Source organism: Lactuca serriola, chromosome 5, assembly GCF_051521515.1.
Source record: "Lactuca serriola cultivar US96UC23 chromosome 5, Lser_US96UC23_V15, whole genome shotgun sequence".
Lineage (NCBI taxonomy): Eukaryota > Viridiplantae > Streptophyta > Magnoliopsida > Asterales > Asteraceae > Lactuca > Lactuca serriola.
Genome location: NC_136412.1, coordinates 321,461,471 through 321,481,184, shown reverse-complemented (window position 1 = coordinate 321,481,184; position 19,714 = coordinate 321,461,471). Strand labels below are relative to the sequence as shown.

At 30.9% G+C, this 19,714-nt stretch overlaps 1 protein-coding gene across 6 annotated transcripts; it reads right to left on the bottom strand.

The window, feature by feature from the left end:
• Positions 1-812: 812 nt before the first annotated feature.
• Positions 813-13,559, bottom strand: LOC145055075 (uncharacterized). Of its 6 annotated transcripts, none has more exons than XM_079003362.1 (22): positions 12,887-13,559; positions 12,667-12,727; positions 12,373-12,550; positions 12,145-12,282; positions 11,873-11,975; positions 11,433-11,729; positions 11,211-11,283; positions 10,615-10,690; positions 8,136-8,243; positions 7,844-7,955; positions 7,349-7,696; positions 7,127-7,199; positions 6,189-6,624; positions 4,646-4,705; positions 4,238-4,317; positions 3,991-4,072; positions 3,488-3,563; positions 2,489-2,771; positions 2,300-2,404; positions 2,013-2,122; positions 1,864-1,913; positions 813-1,064 (listed from the first exon to the last, which is right to left on the bottom strand). In XM_079003362.1, exons 13-18 carry the CDS (start codon positions 6,258-6,260, stop codon positions 2,746-2,748), a joined length of 396 nt encoding a protein of 131 aa, XP_078859488.1. In that variant the 5' UTR covers positions 6,261-6,624; positions 7,127-7,199; positions 7,349-7,696; positions 7,844-7,955; positions 8,136-8,243; positions 10,615-10,690; positions 11,211-11,283; positions 11,433-11,729; positions 11,873-11,975; positions 12,145-12,282; positions 12,373-12,550; positions 12,667-12,727; positions 12,887-13,559; the 3' UTR covers positions 813-1,064; positions 1,864-1,913; positions 2,013-2,122; positions 2,300-2,404; positions 2,489-2,745. The 6 variants fall into 6 exon arrangements, with proteins under 6 accessions (XP_078859488.1, XP_078859484.1, XP_078859485.1 ...); XM_079003358.1 differs by lacking the exon at positions 2,489-2,771 and adding an exon at positions 3,314-3,399 and having other exon boundaries at positions 12,373-12,513; positions 12,941-13,559; XM_079003359.1 differs by lacking the exons at positions 2,489-2,771; positions 12,667-12,727; positions 12,887-13,559 and adding an exon at positions 3,314-3,399 and having other exon boundaries at positions 12,373-12,656.
• Between the last annotated feature and the right edge of the window lie 6,155 nt (positions 13,560-19,714).

Sequence of the window (19,714 nt, the reverse complement as noted above, 5' to 3'; positions counted from 1 at the left end):
AAATAAAGTAGATTATTTTAATAGGAAGAAACTATTGAAAGTATAATGACATAGTTGATTTGTTACCTTGGCAATGGCATTGGATATGGAAAGTCATTTTGCTTTTTTCCAGATTTGTAGGTTCTCTCAACTGCTCCAATTAGTTATTCCATCAAAAAAGGATTTGAAAGATGATGATAATAATTAAAAAGGTAGGAATACATAAATGTGGCTGATTATGAGTTGTTAAAATGAGTAAACAAACAGGGTAAACCTAGATTCCACCTTGCTAAATTTATAATTGTAATATTATCATAACTCAATTGAATTGAAGAAAATACCAAGTTTTAAAATCCGGCCAAAATACTCTTCAGTTCATCCTAATCAGATGATGTCTCTCCTAAAACTGAAGTCAAATTAATAGGAAAATACAGAGGAAAGTATAATGCTAAAACTAGTTAGATTTTTAAAGTATAATGTCTTAATAGGAAAAATATTAAAAGTAAAATGTCTGAATGTGAAAAAGATATAGATATAAGAGATTAGATTTTCAAAGGGTCGTCATAAAAGTACAATGGACAAAAAATAACACCTGCATATCTTCTATCCCTGTTATAAAGTAAATGCTAAACAACTTTTAAAAAAAGAAAAGATTAAATAATATCAATTAAGCAGTTTTGTAGTATCTAATATCTTACTTCAATTCTAATTTTTAATTTATGTAAATATGTAATCCGGCAGTTGTATCATTGTAGAAGTAATTTCTAGTTTTCACAAGGGTAACTTAAAATGTGGTAAAATTTTCCAATATTGAAGATGCTTGAGACTTCAAATGCTAATATAAAAAAGATGTAACCATTTTTTTTATTTTGATATCTGTGTTTGTATTTTTAGGTTTGCATGTGTTTATGTTGCTGTTTACACCACATCATACCTACATAGCAAAACCAGATCACTGATCAATCAATCAATTAAAACTCATAACTAAAGCAACACAAATAAATCAAATCAACAGATCAATCCTTCTTTGGTTGATTTTCTCTTGGAAATAGTAATGTTTTTAGAAAGCCAGTCATCATATCTCCCTGCAAACCAAACAAAACCCATGATTGCTTCATACAACAATAAAAAAAGCTAATAATTTATGCATTAAATAACAACAAAAAATACTACAAAATCCTACATTCAGGCTGTTCTATAACTCTATATGTTAATATCCCCAAACTAACCCCTTTAACATAAACAAACAAAGTTCTCAATCAAATTTTTAGCTTCCATTATATTGTTGTGTTACATTTTTTATCAGGTTTCCAGTTAATCAAACGATTTTTTAAATGAACGATAATAGTAGCAATGTACTTAGTTAGGATTCCAAACAAAACTATATGATATTTGCTTGAAAACAGTCTCGAGATGATCAAACAGAGGTAAATTGAGAGAAATAACTTAAAATAAAGTGAAATACTAAACGATAAATTTATAGTTGGGAAGAATGTAAGGCTTAAAGATTTAAATTGAATGAATAAGATTTTAGAGGGATGCAATGGTTGGGAGTTGAGACTTACTTACTTCCTGAATTTATGATTAAATTTGAAGTACAGCAATACCATTTCTTTTGGCATCAATCAATCAATCTTTGCATTAATTGCTAAAAAGAACTTTCAAGATTTTCCATTCAAGTTCTCTTTACATCATCACCAGCAAGATTCAAGTATTTATTTATAAAGTCTTACAACGATCAAGAAGAAGAACTGTTATATAAAATTGTTTCAGACGCTAGCCTGTATATATATATTCTTCACAAACCTAGACATCAATAAATATGTATTTCTAAAGTTGTAATAGAAAATAGGAAATAGAAAATGAATTATGTTGTAAGCTAACCTCTAGAAGCTGGTGGATAAGTAGACCACCATTATATTTCCTGTGTTGCACTGTTGTTTATCAGTTGAAGGTCACCATTTTAGGTGATGAAGATAATCATTCAAGAATAAAAGAGTGAATATTAAAAAAACAGATGCAGACTTTGTTACCATGTAATTACATGATCTTGGTGTGACAACCAACAGGTATGAAATCCATGTTGATTTTCAAGAACAATGGATCAACCTCAACATGTATATCTTCTACCTATCAATATGAACTGAAATGTTTTTAGGATCAATCAGCATACATATTAACTTTGTTATGAATCCAAGAATTAAAACAATGAAACTGCAAGATGAATATTATTACCCCCCCCCCCCTCCTTTTTGGATACAAAAGTTGGTTCCTTAACAGGAAGGCCTACATATACAAGAGAAGAAGAGAGGGGAGATACCTGTTAGTACCATCCTTTCATAAGAGTGGCAATGAAATTACAAGTATGCCCCTCATCATGTGATATTTGAATAATCATATATGTACAGCTTCTACTATTTCCAACCTGCTAACAAAAAATAGTCAAAAAGTGTGCTTGTATTGTGAAAAACTACTTCACTGATAAAAGGGAAAAATGCAGAATGTTTACTTTTGATTTTATATAAAGTTGCTTCTTTTGGTTGCTCAGTATAGCTGATTTTTGCAAATTTGATCATCTTACAGTTTTGGTCCTCATTAGAGGTTCTTGTAACATTTTTGGTCTCTATTCCAAGTAAAATGACTATTTTTGGTCCCCAAGTAGAGCTAAACTTTGCAATTTTGGTCCCAAAACTAACTATTCTCATTTTTCTTGGGACAGGGAAAAAAAAACATTACAAAGACCATAGAACATAACTTTGTGGCCCTCTATAACAATGCACTCGGTGTGGGAACTGAAATGGAAAAAGAAAGTTACAAAAAGCCCCCAAAAAGAAAGAAAATACATATATACCATAAGCATCATTCTTTAATAAGTAGGAATATTAAATAATATTAACTTACCTAAATTGTAATAAAAAAGTCATGTTTTGCGGAAAAAAAGTTAAGGACATCATGTTTATAAGGCACCCATTTCATCAATCAATCAATAAAAATCCCTCATTTATTCATTTGAACTGAAAAGTAAAAGTATACCACCATATCATCATCATCATCATCATATGATATAACTAAGGTTATAAAGTCTTACAACGATCAATAAGAAGTGATAAGAGTAATCAAGAATAATAAAAAAGATGCAAATTTTGTTACTATGTAAATAAATAGTAGGTCTTGGAATTAACTAAGAGGTGTAAAATCCATTTCAATTTTCAAGAACCATAGATCCACCACAAGATGAATTGAAATGTTTTTAGGATCAACATAGATTTCATTATTCTTTGTTATGATTCCAACAATTAAACAAGGAAACTGTAAGACGAATGATAGATTAGACCTTTGATTTCAGAGTCACAAAATTTGACAACTGATTGATCTCTGCTCATATCATCACAACCATCAAAAACACATAAATCTGATGACCTGGCATTTACAATGGAAAAAGGTTTCATCATCTTCTTCTTTTTCAATAAATAAATGAAAAGACTTGCCATAATAAACTGGAAAATACCTTTTCTTTTCTTCAAAATCATAATAATACTTTGGCCTAACAGTCGTATTTGGCTCTTTCTCCAACCACCCTGAAGCTGTATATAAAAGTATAAAACACAATTCAATTTTAAAAGTAAACGTTAAAAAGTTAATAAAGCAATATATATATATATATATATATATATATATATATATATATATATATATATAATACCAGGAGTCAAATTGGATTCATGAGGGCCAAGTCAAGATAGTGAGAAAAAAGATTCCTCTCAGTACCCCAGTACAAGCATCCTTACATTAGAGTGGCAATGAAATGACATGTATGCACCTCATCATGTGATATTTGAAGATTCATTTTTACACCATTTGCAAAATAAGTTTGTGACAAATTTTTAAAAAGGTGGTCAAATATAATGGTCATAACTCATAACCTCTTTCACATGGGTTCCTTTTACCTCCCAACACATTCTCAAAAAATACTGAAACTTGGAACAAAAGTGACATGAAATTTATGCATACTTGCTCTTCTTCCTCAATAGACCGAATCAACTGTGCAAACCTCAACATCAGATTGAGTTCATCTTCTGTCACAGATGGCTCACTGGACATCATTAACTTAAATGAAATTTAAAGTATTTAAGTTGAAATAAATGGCTAACCTTTTCCCTTTTAAACCAACCAACAACTTTAAGCATTCCCATTGAGACATTAATTATATTAATGCTCATTTTATTATAAAGTAAGTACATAAATAAAGCATGCTTACCACAGTTGGGACTTTCCTTTTTCATTTTCTAATGTCAGCAAGGGCTCCCTAGCTCCCCTGTTCCCTTCTTTCACCAAAACCTAACACAAACTTAAAATGAATTTAAAATCTAACCCTGTATTTTTCATTCAGTGGATAATCTGACGAGCAAACTCACTAAAATCATTTTTTTCTGATAAAAACTCAAAATTTGAAATGATTCAAGATTTTTTTAAACCACTTTTGTTAATTAGAAGAGCAGAATCACAATCATAACAACAAAATAGCTGTTGAATCCAATTTAACTTTTAAAGTCCAATGTTTAAGCAAAATCAAACAAGTTTTGATATTTTAAAAGTAAAACGTTTGGATGATGATATGATATGATAATAACTGAAAAAGGTGGAAATACATAATAGCAAGAATTACCTTCATACCACCACCCATGGAAGAACCAGTCAGGTAACTAACTGTCATCGGAAACCCTGCCTGCAAATTTAAAATAAAATATTAAAAGTGGAATGTCTCTATTCTATGTTTATAATAAAAAACAAGCTCCAAATCATAATTGCTACCTAATTCAAAACATCAACCCATAATTAGACAGTCTATTAATTATCTGCAGAAGAAGATTCATTGATCATTAGAAAAAGTATCACATGCTAATCTCACTCTATCAATATATCTCAATTCTTAATTAAAATTTCCATTCCAAAGTAGATTAAATTATTTCAAAAATACTTATAAAGCTATAAGAAATACATTTATAGCAATAAGCATCATTTTAAAAATTAGTAGGATTTAATGAATATTAATTTTTTTTAAATAACTTAACTATCCTAAATTGTAATAAAAAATATCACATTTTGGATATCCCTATATTTAAGGGAAAGGAAGACAGAAGAAAATAATGAGGAAATCTTATAAGAAGTTTGATTTCAAAGTGAAAATGATAAATCTTGAAAATCATATACAAGTAAATTCAACTATTATGAGAAAAGAATAACATTTGGCTCTTTCTTGTATATACAATAAAATTTTAAATATAAATGTTAAAAAGATATATATATATATATATATATATATATATATATATATATATATAATACCAGGAGCAAAATTGGATTCATGAGGGCCTACAAAATAGTGAGAAAGACTACTTCCATAAGAGTGGCCAACAAAATGATAAATCTTGAAAATCATATACAAGTAAATTCAACTATTATGAGAAAAGAATAACATTTGGCTCTTTCTTGTATATACAATAAAATTTTAAATATAAATATTAAAAAGATATATATATATATATATATATATATACATATATATATATATACATATATATATATATATATATATACATATATATATATATATATATATATATATATATATATATATATATATATAATACCAGGAGCAAAATTGGATTCATGAGGGCCAACAAAATAGTGAGAAAGACTCCTTCCATAAGAGTGGCAATGAAATGACATGGATACCCCTCATCATCAGTTTGACATAAATTAAGTCTGTAATCCTGCTACAGACCACACTTGACAACCTAATTATTAATGAATAATATTCAGAATGGCATAAAAAATTAACATCTTATGTAATCATCAACTAATTTCATTCCCAAATGGCTTCACTACATCTACCTATTTAACAAAAACCATTATACTACATGAACCTAGTGTTGGCAAATGCTTTCTATTGATATTTTCCTATTAAAGATATTCATTTTTATTTGATTGTTTCATAGAATAAACTAAATAGTCAAAAAATAATAAAGATTTAACATACAACTTGATTAAGGGGGATAAAATGAAAATCTTAATGAGGGGAGGGAGTAAAATGTAAAATGTAAATAAAAAAAAGACTCAATACATGCCCTGGTAAAAGAATTATTGTAGTATAACATAACAGATTTCTTACAAAAAAGAACAATGAGAAAAAAGTAGGATTAATCTACCTGGGGTTTTGCATCTTTGGCACACATAGCCTCAGCCACTGAACATTTCATGACAAAGGTTCTTAAATCCATCTTTCAAATATAAAATTTATAAACAGGTTTTTTTGGGGGAAATTACCCTTAAGGTATTATCCTGTAGAAACTTCTTAGAAGCATCATTGAGGTAATTGGTATCAACAATTTGAAAACTTTCTTGAAACCGAATTGGGTGAAAGCAGAGATATCGAAGAAAAAAGTGGATGAAAATCAATCGTTATGTCTCTGCTTTGCTTCAAGATTCTAGACGTTTGGTTTGCTGAGATCAAACGAAAGAATATTTCAAGTGTTCGCTTCAGAGGGGTTGGGGCGTATAAGTTGATATTTGGGGTGAGAGGATCCGGTTTCAAGAAAATTTCTTCTGTCTTTCCCATAAAAATAAAACATGTGATGACAGCTCCTACAAACACATACCACAAAACATAATCAATGTAATGGGTAAACTTTTTTAAACTAAATTAAAATGTTGCAATAAATAAGAGTTCTGGAAGCGTAACTTTAACAAAGGAAAAACTGAAAACACAATGCAATAGTGCAATCTTTTTTCTTGAATATAAAACTAACAGGTCTTATCAAAATTGCTTTCTATATATTTGGATAAATATTGATGTAATTGGTTTCAAGAAATTAACCTTTGGAGATGTTGGTTTCCAGATGAGGTTGGGTTTAAAGGGGCCCACCATGGTTTCAGGTGGCAACATCATGTAAAAAGAGTAAAACATTAGTTTGTGTTCATGAAAATTAAAAAGGCAGAAACAACCTACAATTATAGTATTCCATAACAGAATCCCTAATCTAATAAATAAAAAAATAGGTCACAAGCCCAATAAAAGTGTAAGTTTAATGAAACGTAGGCACTTCACTGCTCTAGTAAAAATAGGTTAAATTAAAACCAAAAATACCTCAAGTAAATGTGAAATTGGGAAACAAATGGTTGAATCAAACTGGCAAAAAGAAACCCTCTGTCCAATTCCACTGTGAAAAGTGGAAAACCAGTCATTAAATATAAATAGCATAGACACCTTTGAAATTAATATAAATTAAGGAGTTAAAAATGATGTAATAAGATGAGAATAATTAATTATTAGTTAACAAGTTCAGAACAGAACATGATGTTGTGTCACCTGTTCCATCCAAGAGTCATAGAGTTTTAATGACATTCTATTCCCCGTTTAACCAACCAACCGGTAAGTTTTGGTGAGGTTACATGGCATGGCATGTATTTGACACGTCATCAAAGGTAAATATAATAAAGGTCATAGAATTGTCAAATGCATAGACCCCATGTCACCAATAACTTACCAGTTAAAACAGTCAACAAGCGACTCAGGTGGATTCTAGGCAGCAATTAGGAGCAAGATCAATGACCTTGAATAAAATCTAAATGACATTGTGAAGAGCAGACAACAATACTCTTGTATCACTCATCTTCAGTGCTTCAACAAGAGAGATAAAAGATTAAATTGTTGCCCCTGTGCATCATATCATATAATAGTTAAAACCATAGATGTGATTATAAATGGAAAAAATTGTACACTTAAATAAATATATTCACAGCTTTTGTTTTTAGAAGTCTAATAATATTAGCACTTATCAGACGATTATAAGCAAATAACTACCTTTTGGACAGAAGCTTCTCAATTGATGCACATCCCAATAGCACGTTGCATGGCATGTTTAAGGGATTCACTTGCATTATTCAAACCATGGTATTCAGAGTTTCTTAATTATCTGAAAAATGAAAAAAAAAAAAAATACACAATCAATCACACATGAACAAAACAGAAAATGTTTAACAATGAACCTTGCTAGTAATATAAGACAGATTTCAAGCTAGTATGGATATACTTCTCATCAGAATTTTTTGGAGGATTCAAAAAAAAAATAGAACTAACTGAATGAGAATGACACCTTTAAAACAAGTGCCATTGTTGCTTGAAACACTCTTCTGGACAATATTTATAGTAGAAACTATATATCTTTAATACCATTGCCTTATCCATTACCATTGGAAGCACCCTGCAAAAGTAAAGGATCAATAAGTTTTTCAAAGTAAAATGCAAAGATGAGAAATGGAAAGTTTGATGTTTCAATTATCTTACTTGAAGAAAAAAGTTAAAAATTGGACGATTTTTTGAATCTGAATGTGAAATTGAAGGTTTTGACTGTAGAATGCTTTAGTTGTGTGTTTTTTTTTAAAGTAAAATGCGTAGATGAGAAAAAAAGAAGTTTGATGTTTCAACGATGTCACGTAAAAGAAAAAGAGTAAAATACTAAAAACGAAATGATTTTTGAAAATCGAATGATAAATGAAGGTTTTTGAAAATAAAATGCCTGAATTGGAATTTTTTCAAAGTAAAATGCATAGATGAGAGAAAAAGAAGTTTGATGTTTTAACGATGTTACATAAAAAAAATGTTAGTACAATTCTAAATATGAGATGATTTTTGAAAATCAAATATAAAATGGAAGTTTTTGAAAGTAGAATGATTTAATTGAAAGTTTTTTTACAAAGTAAAATGCATAGATGAGAAATGAGAAATTTCATGTTTCAAAGATGTTACATAAAAAAAGAGTTAAAATATAATGATAAAAATGAATAATTTTTGAGAATTGAATGTTAAATGAAAGTTTTTTATAGTAGATTGCTTTAATTGTAATGTTTTTTCAAAGTAAATTGCATACATGAGAAAAAGTTTAGGTACAATGCTAAAAACGGGATATTTTTGAAAATCGGGTGTCAAATGAATGTTTTTGAAAATAAAATACTTTGATTGTAAGTTTTTCCAAATTAAAATGCATAGATGAGAAATGAGAAGTTCGTTGTTTTAAAGATGTTACATAAGGAAAAGTTAAAGTAAAATGATAAAAATTGGATGATTCATGAAAAATGAATGTGAAATGGAAATTTTTGAAAGTACAATGCTTTAATTATAAGTTTTTTTCAACGTATATGCATAGATGAGAAAAAGCTAAAGTACAATGCTAAAAATGGGTGATTTTAGAAAATCGAATGTAAAATGGAAAATTTTGAAAATATAATGCTTTGATTGAAACTTTTTTCAAAGTAAAATGCATAGATGAGAAATGAGAAGTTTGATGTTTCAATGATGTTACATTAAGAAAAAGTACAATGCTAAAAATGTGATTATTTTAAAAAACTCAATGTAAAATGGAAAGTTTTTGAAAGTAGAATGTTTTAATTGTAAGATTTTTCAAAGTAAAATACATAGATGAGAAAAAAAAGGTTTGATGTTTCAATGATGTTACAGAAAAGAAAGTTAAAGTACAATCCTAAAATGGGATGATTTTTGAAAGTTGAATGTAAAATGGGAAGCTTTTGAAAGTAGAATGCTTTATGTCTAATTTTTTTCAAAGGAAAACACATAGATGAGAAAAAAGAAGTTTGATGTTTTAATTATGTTACAGAAAGAAAAGTTAAACTACAATGCTAAAAATAGAATGGTATTTGAAAATTCAATGTAAAATGGAAGTTTTTGAAAAAAGAATGCTTGAATTGCAAGTTTTTTCAATGTAAATGCATAGATGAGAAAAAAAAAATAAGAGTGATGTTTCAATGATGTTACACAAAGAAAAAGGTAAAGTACAATGTTAAAAATGTGATATTTTTTTAAATACAATGTAAAATAGAAATTTTTGAAAGTAAAATGCTTTATTTGGAATTTTTTGAAAGTAAAATGCATAGATGAGAAAAGAGAATTTGATGTTTTAATGATGTTACAAAAAGAAAAGTTAAAGTACAATGCTAAAAAAAGGGATGATTTTGAAAGTAGAATTTGGTGGACAACAGAATGCTTTAATTGGAAATTTTTTTAAAAGTAAAATGCATAGATGAGAAAAGTGAAGTTTGATGTTTCAGTGGTGTTATAGAAAGAAAAGTGAAAGTAGAACGCTAAATAAAAATGGGATGATTTTTGAAAATTCAATGCAAAATGGATGATTTTTATTGAAAGTAGAATGCTTTAAAGGGAAGTTGTTTCAAAGTAAAATGCATAGATGAGAAAAAGAGAAGTCTGATGTTTCATTGATGTTAGATAAAGAAAAGTGAAAGTAGGATGCTAAAAATAGGATGATTTATGAAAACTCAATGCAAAATGGATGTTTTTGAATGCACAATGAGTTAATGGGAAGTTTTTTCAAAGTAAAATTAAAGCACAATGCTAATTGTAAAAGAATAAGAGAAGCAGGACATGACAGAATTTATGACACACAGCAAAATAAAGAGTGGTTTAGTGGTGGAACATACCTGGAGTATGAATTATGAAATGAAAGTACTTTCCTATTTCTGGAGTATCACACAATTGTATCTTATAATGTCAATGAGAAATTTGAAATTGAAAAAGAATAACAGCAGTAGGAGATGACATACCTTGGACTAAATATGAATATTATTTGGTAAAAGAAATTTTCTTCTCTGTCTTTCCCATAACATGTGATGACAGCTCCTACAAACACATACCACAAAACATAACTCATAAGCCATACATAATCAATGTAATGGGTAAAGTTTTTCAAATTAAATTAAAATGTCTTAATAAATAAGAGTTCTGGAAGCATAACTTTAATAAGGGAAAAACTGAAAACACAATGCAATAGTGCAATCTTTTTTCTTGAATATAAAACTAACAAGTCTTATCAAAATTGCCTTCTATATATTTGGATAAATATTGATGTAATTGGTTTCAAGAAATTAACCTTTGGAGATGTTGGTTTCCAGATGAGGTTGGGTTTAAAGGGGCCCACCATGGTTTCAGGTGGCAACATCATGTAAAAAGAGTAAAACATTAGTTTGTGTTCATGAAAATTAAAAAGGCAGAAACAACCTACAATTATAGTATTCCATAACAGAATCCCTAATCTAATAAATAAAAAAATAGGTCACAAGCCCAATAAAAGTGTAAGTTTAATGAAACGTAGGCACTTCACTGCTCTAGTAAAAATAGGTTAAATTAAAACCAAAAATACCTCAAGTAAATGTGAAATTGGGAAACAAATGGTTGAATCAAACTGGCAAAAAGAAACCCTCTGTCCAATTCCACTGTGAAAAGTGGAAAACCAGTCATTAAATATAAATAGCATAGACACCTTTGAAATTAATATAAATTAAGGAGTTAAAAATGATGTAATAAGATGAGAATAATTAATTATTAGTTAACAAGTTCAGAACAGAACATGATGCTGTGTCACCTGTTCCATCCAAGAGTCATAGAGTTTTAATGACATTCTATTCCCCGTTTAACCAACCAACCGGTAAGTTTTGGTGAGGTTACATGGCATGGCATGTATTTGACACGTCATCAAATGCATACCAACTAGACACCATGTCACCAAAAAGTTACCAGTTAAACCAGTCAACAAGTGACTCAGGTGGATTTTAGCAATTGGATAAAATCTGAATGACATTGTGAAGAGCAGAGAATACTAATCTTGCATCACTCATCTTCAGTGTTTCAACAAGAGAGATAAAAGATTATGTTGTTGCCCCTGTGTTGATATAATAGTTAAAACCATAGCTGTGATTATAAATGGAAAAAACTTGTACAGTTAAATAAATATATTCACAGCTTTTGTTTTTAGAAGTATAACATTAGCACTTATCAAACGATTATAAGCAAATAAATAGCTACCTTTTGGACATTCATAAAACACCCATAACAGAAGCTTCTCAATGAAGGCATGTTCAAGGGATCCACTTGCATTATTCAAACCATGGTATTGAGAGTTTCTTATCTGAAAAATGAAAATAATACACAATCAATCACACATGAACAAAACAGAAAATGTTTAACAATGAACTTTGCTAGTAATATAACACAGATTTCAAGCTAGTATGGATATACTTCTCATCAGAATTTGGAGGATTCAAAAAAAAAAAGAACTAACTGAATGAGAATGACACCTTTAAAACAAGTGCCATTGTTGCTTGAAACACTCTTCTGGAAAACATATAAATATATATATATATATATATATATATATATATATATATATATATATATAAAATACCCTTGCCTTATCCACTACCATTGGAAGCACCCTGCAAAAGTAAAGGATCAATAAGTTTTTCAGCAAGCAGTTTTTAATTACTCCAGGTTTATATATCATATTTAAATCCATCAATGAATACCTTGCACTTCTCATAAGTTTCTACAACTATTTCATCCACCAGCTGTTTTCTTGTTTATTTTGCTACTTTTGACCGAATCATTATTCATTCATATACAGAAAAGCTTTTGTTCTTTGTGTGTGAAAGCAATGATGATACTCCCTGAGAATTGTGTGTTCTTCCATGAGTAGTTCCATCACTCGGATGACAGAGAATGGGAAGTTACAACAAGAATTTAGTATCACTCAATTGTATATTACAATCACAATGATAAAATTCAAATTGAAAAAAAAAAATAACAGCAACTGAACATACCCAGAACTGAATATAAACAAAACTTCTTCTCTTTCTTTCCCATAACATGTGATGACAGGTCCTACAAATACATACCACAAAACATAACTCATACATAACCGAATCCATAATCTAATAAAAAAAAACAGGTCAAACCTAATAAAACTGTAAGTTTAATGAAACAGATGAACTTCACACCTCAAATAAATGTTACATTAAAACCATCAGGGTTCAAAAATACCTCAAGATTGTGAAATTAGGAAACAAATAGTGGAATCAGACTAAAAAAAGAAACCTTCTGTCGACTGTGGCCATCGCCTGCGCATGAGCAGGAGAAAGGTGTCGATTAGGGTGAACGCAGAGATGCCGATGAATACACTAATATATGGGAAAACCACGAAGAACATCATTCTTGATTTCTCTGCTTTGTTTCGAGATTCCGGACGTTTGATTTGCTGAGATCAGACGAAAGAATATTTCAAGTGTTCGCTTCAGAGGAGTTGATATTGGGGGTGAGAGGTTTGGGTTCAAGAAACAAAGACGGAAGAGGAGAAGCTACTGAGACAAGTGAAGCGTTCGATCAAGAAGAGAAGCAGCAGGCTAGGTGGGATGAGATGAACAGTGAAGGTGCAATTGATCATCGGATGGAAATTATGAGTAGGAATAATGTGGGTTTGTAGAATAGATAACTGAAGAAAAAAATGGAGAGCATGAGAAGGAGAACGGCCATGAAGCTTGCCCTCCAATATCATCGTCTTCTTCCCGCTATCACCAATTTCTCGAAATCAATCTAATTTATTCTTGGAAAAACGATTAAGATCCTGTTAATGTCAGGAAAACAAGTGGTTCGGAGGAACCACATTGGAAAAGTTGATGCGAATAGGAAGAAGAAATATGAAAAGTTTCAGGCGAGTCGCCCTCATTTTGTACTTTTGCAGTCAAATGAATCGTTTGGGCTAACCGCTTTGAAGCTCATGAGTTTAATTAGAATCTTATGCATTAATTAATTTCCTGTCATTAACCGATCACATTGAATTTTTTGAATTATTTTTTATTTACCAATAATTTTTTGTTTTTAATAATAGTTTTTTCTTTTTTTATTATTTTATTATTTTATGAAGGTATTTTAAATTAATAAATTACCTTCTACTTTATTTTTTATTAATAAAAAAACACCCATTGAAAACTAATATTTTTGATTGGTTAAAATTTTATATAGTTATTAAAAAGTAATATTTTTGATTGGTTTAAATTTTATATAGTAAATAACAGTAGATTAGGAAATAAGTTTATGCATGAAAATTATAATTATAATCAAACTTTGGAATTTTTTTAAATAAACTTTTTTATGGCTTTTATATTGTAACATTTATCATTCTATTCATGACATTCATTTTCGTTTGGTAATTTATATCACGTAATAATCATATTTAACATCCAAGACTTATATAATCATTTGGTGGCACTTTTTTTGCAACTGTAATTTGTATGTAGGTTGAAATTGGTGTGTTTTACTTTTTTAAAAATTTGTACTTAAACTTTTATTTGAATTTGATACATAAATATTAAATTTAAAAGTGTTACTATATTGCAGAAAAAGTTGTTTGGACAGGCCCGATGGGTTCAATTTGCCTTCATAAAAATGTGTGGAGACAAGATTGGTGAAGACATTTTTATGGTTGTTCGTTAATTTGTAGGGCACTCTGTTTTGAATTCGGGTAGCAATGCATCCTTTATCATATTGATTCCTAATTACAATGACCCTCTTAACATCTCGGATTTCCATCCTATAAACCTTATTGGGAGTGTTAGTTAAATTATATCTAAATGTCTTGTCGAGCGACTAAAAAATGTCATGCATTCGTAAGGCGCAATCAGCTTTCGTCAATGGTAGAAGCATTCTTGACGGACCTCTGATGGTCACTATTACTTGGGCTAAGAAAAAAAATGTTGATTTTAAGGTTGATTTTGAGAAGGTGTTTGATACTTTAAATTGGAACTGCTTAGACGATGTGATAAGACAAATGGCGTTTTGGTGAGAAATGGAGAAAATGGGTATCGCTTATATATATATATATATATATATATATATATATATATATATATATATATTCTTCAAGAGTCTTTAGTTAACGGGGTTGCCACACAACAATTCAAACTTCAAAAGGGAGTGTGCCAAGGCGACCCACTTTCCTTCTTCTGATTTATTATTGCTACAGAAGGGCTTCAAGTTGCTTTGGCGGAAGCTTTGGACAAAGGCCTTTACAAAGGCGTGAACCTTACCAACAATGATGCCAATCTTTCAACCATCCGGTTTGCAAACGATACTCTTTTCCTTGGAGAATGGAATATATCAAACGCTTTAAATCTTATGAGGCTTTTGAGATGTTTTCATATTTGTTTTGGTTTAAAGATCAACATCGCCAAGTGTAGAGTTATGGGTATTGGCGTGCATAAGGAATAGGTGATGAATATGGCTACCTTTTTAGGGTGTGAGGAAAGGACTCTCCCTTTCTATTACCTTGGAATGTCGGTTGGTGGATGTATGTCGAGAATGTTAAACCGAAAAGCTCTAATTGAAAATTTTCACAATAAACTCTCAAATTGGAAAGCTTGTTGTCTCTCTTTGGATGAAGATTAGTGCTTTGTAAAGTGGTTCTATGGAACTTGGGATCGCACATGTTCTCGCTCCACAAGGCTCCCGCCAAAGTCATCAATAAACTAGAAAGTATCTGGTGCAATTTCTTTTTTTTTGGCGGGGGGGGGGGGGGTGGGTGGGTTGTGAAACGGATAAAAGAATAATCGCATTGGTTGCATGGAAGAAGGTCATAAACTTGAACATTAATGGATGTCTTGGAATTGGAAGCCTTCAATCACTTAACCTAGCTCTCCTCTCAAAATGGTGGTGGCAGTTTAAGAAAGGGGAAGGATCTTTATGGCACGATGTAGTTGTGACATCCCCATTTTCACGGCCAGAAAATACCAATTTTGTTTATGCTTTGTTTAAAAGTCATAGTAACATTTTAAATAAAAGCGTTGTGGAATTTGTTCCCAAAATAAAATATGATAAAGATTTATCAAAGCATTTTCGTAGAAATTTGTTTCATTAAAAACCTCGAGATGTCATGTTCGATACAAATCAAAAGCATAAACAGTACAATATAAGTCTTACTACATTTATTCATATCTACAGGCCTATATCTGTAATCCATCATCCAAAACATCACATCTATGCTCGAAAGCCACTACCTGTAATACATGAAACTGAGTGGGCCTGGCTTGGGAGCCTGGTGAGCACATAGGGTTTTCAACCCACAATAAATAAGTTATTTAAATTCATCAACCAACAATAACTCGATTACTCGTTCCCGTTATCCTCACCTTACATCCCTAAACACCTATCATAAGGGACCTAGCCTAAGGATCATCATCAGGATGGACACTACTACCAAGGGGATTCCTCAGCAATAAATGTCCTGAAGGCAACCATGAGAGGGATGGAGTACACCGGTGAACACATCATTCACAAACACCTACAGGTTGCGAGCCTGCTAGTGTTCCACTGGACTGTCTATAAGAGTCTATGGTCATCATCCATGCTCCTCTAGATGATAGAATTAACAACAAAAACATCGAGGTCTCTCATCATTTTATCACACATCGTCTATTACATCTACTGTCACACCCCAAAACCGGAACGGCGGAAACGTTCGGGGGCGGAGGATGTCATGTACAGTATCATAACAATGCAAAGTAGTAAACAAGCAACAACATCATCCATTGCATTACTAGTATAATTTGATACATGTGTGTTCATTCATAGTAATAAGACACCAAAACAAGTGATCAAAATAAAAGACGAGTCTTGAACATGCTCCGTCTTCTCAAAACCTGGTCAACTGTACCTGTCTACTGATGACCTGAGAATACAAGTTATTTTGAAAGCGTAGATCAGTATTTAAGCTGGTGAGTTCGTAAGTATTTAGTGTCAATGTTTGTATAAGTTTACTAAAAATGTTTGTAAATGTTCAATGTAAATGTTTGTATATGTTTGAAAATTTCTAGAAAATCCTATATTTTCTACTAGTATAAAAAGTAGTCTTCTACCAAGACCTGATTGTTTTGTATGTTTGTTTCTCTGTAAAAGTGGATGCTTTTCCCAAATATGACTATCATTACCAAAATATAGTTTTATATTACCCTTTATGTGAGAAGATCACAATTTGAATATAATGGGAAAATGTATGTGTACTGCAGTATTATTTGTATTAACTACTGAAGTAATAACTACCTTAAAACCAATGGTTTAATTTAGGTATAATGTGATGAGGTTGTTACCATACTAATTGTGATGTGTGTTTACTCAACTAGTTTTAATCCTAGTTTTAATTATAAATTGACACACAAAGGCAGTGGACCTATCAATTGTGGTAAAACTAAATAAGTAGGGTATCGAACTCAGGGAACGGAAAATTAATACTAAAAACTAGAATTAACTAAAAACAAGTAATATAAATTAGGGGTTTCTCTAGTTTTGCAAGACTAGAAACTTAACTACAACTTGACTACTCAACGAAAAGCTGAAAACATGTAAAAACAAACTAATTCAATGATCAAAAAGGGTTTCTGTTTAGGTTCAACTCTTTTACTCTTATGGTCACTTTTATGATAATATGATAGATTAATTGTTACTGGTTACCGACTCTGGTGATTAGATTCGCAGTCACTATTACTAATCCGTAGAAAACTTACCAACTCAAGCAATGGCCAGTTGATTAAACTAATAGATTTTCTAGGCTAATTATTCGGGTTAAATAAGACTTGTAACTAGCTAATTAAATTTGGTGATTCAATTAACCTATTGTTGATGGTGTATCACACAAGCTCACACATTAATTTACCCATTCTCTAATTAATCCTAGTTTCATGTTCATTATTCCTAGGCATATAGTATTGTGTTCACATAAATTATATGAGATAAGCAATTAAGAGATGTCCATGCAACTTAATTACTTAGCAATTAACAGAAAACAATTATGGTTAATACATGAGGGTCTTTAACAAGCTTAATTTAACAATATCACCAACTAACAATTAATCAAAAACAAATAAATTAAACCATAAGAGCAAAATTGTTTCCCCAAACAGAAACTAACGAAATTAGTTCATGAATTCAGTATGTGAAAGCTCAAAAACAAATTCAAATAATCCCAACATAATTCAATGCAAAATAAAAGTGGAATATTAAACCTAAAGTGCCTTAATCTCTTAAGAATGAAGGATTAGGGTTCTTCAATCGTTTTCCAGAGCTCCAAGGGTTTCTTGATCGCCAAGTGTTCCACCAAAGATCCAGAGAGAGTCCTCAATTCGGGGTTATGAAGTTTATTTATAGTTTTCTCAAAACAGGGGCTACTTGTCGAGTAGCCAACTGACTCGTCGAGTCCCCCTTGAGGAATCCGTGTACGACAAGGACTCCACGTGTCGCTTCGCGAATCTTCATGTCGACTCGTCGAGTAGACGATCCTACTCGCCGAGTAGCTTCAGAATTAGCCTTTTTTCTTCTTTCTTTCTTTCCCGAGCTTCCTTTCATATCTCCTGCTTCCTTTTGCTTTCGAGCTTCTTTTTAGGACTGAAAACATAATTTGAACAATATTAAGTATCATTTGTCCACGATATGCAATTAATTAGCCAATAAAGGATAAAAATCAAACATAGAAATATAGCTAAAAATGCAAATATCAAAATACCTCACACTTGACTTTTGCTTGCCTCCAAGCAAAACTAAAATTAAGCATACTAATATTGCATAGACAATCCCAATCTAACCCATTCATTATGTCAAGACCGCAACGCATGCATTTGTGTCTAAATAATTTTCCTAAGGACCCCCCTTAACCTAAATACTCACAATCCTCATAAACACTTGCCCATTTTTTTTGAACAATGCTCATTTTATGCATCCCTCCGAATCCATCCGCAGAAAACCTCTCAGTCTCAAGGTGTTTTTGGTTGAGCAACCCAAGCATACATATTCTAAAAATTACAATTCTTCGATACCACTATGGAACTTTTGGAATTCTTCACTTTCTTGATAATTTGAACTTTGATTTCTTTGAATTCTTCAAAATTGTCAACTTTTTGATTTTTGGGTATCTTCAACTTTTAAATTTTTGGAATTTTGATCTTTTGATCTTTACTTTAATTGCTCCAAAATTCTCACAACTTTTCTTGTAATTTTCTCTCTTTTTTTACATGTAACTCACTTTTTTTTTCTTTTTTTTTTTCACTCAAAACCCTACATGCTTAAGCAGGTGCGCTCAACTTCAACCTTTATTGAATAAGGATAATAATTTTCCTGGATACATTTCTGGTACACGATGCTAAACATATTGCATCCCTCAAACTAAGCGAGGTTGTGTTTTTGCCCCATGATTTCACTAGAGTAAAGGAGGCCACAAATGCATTATAATGTGTATAAGCTTAACTAAACATTTGGTCTTTATGCAATTATGAACATAACACTAGCATGATTCCTAATTGCTTTTACCAAAGTTTTCTAATTTAGCCCTAGCAATTTGTATGCAAATTTTTTTCAAAATTTTTAAAATTCAACTAAAATTTTAACTAATATAACCAACCCCTACCCCACACTTAATTTATGCAATGTCCCCATTGCATATTATGCATGATAAAGAATAATAAAATAAAGAGAGAATTGGAACAAACTCCCCTGGGGTAGTAGTGGCGAGGTCGATCTTCTTCATGTTAAAGCTCCATCTTCAATTGACTTTAGACATGGGAACAACTCATCCATGCCTTGGGTGTCATATCTTGTGTGAGAAAGCTCCAAAAATGCAGGAAAAATACTCGGAAATCTTTAGAAATTAAAACGCTAAGGAATATTAGCGAAACCCGTGGTGAATATGAGCAGAATATAAGCCTTGAGAATGCAAAAGTGATAAATTCGTCGAGTCTATACGGAAACACGTCGAGCAGTAGCGTATTAAGTAGAGAAAGTGTGAAACTGAACCCGGACTCGTCGAGTAGGTAACGTGCACTCGGCGAGTCC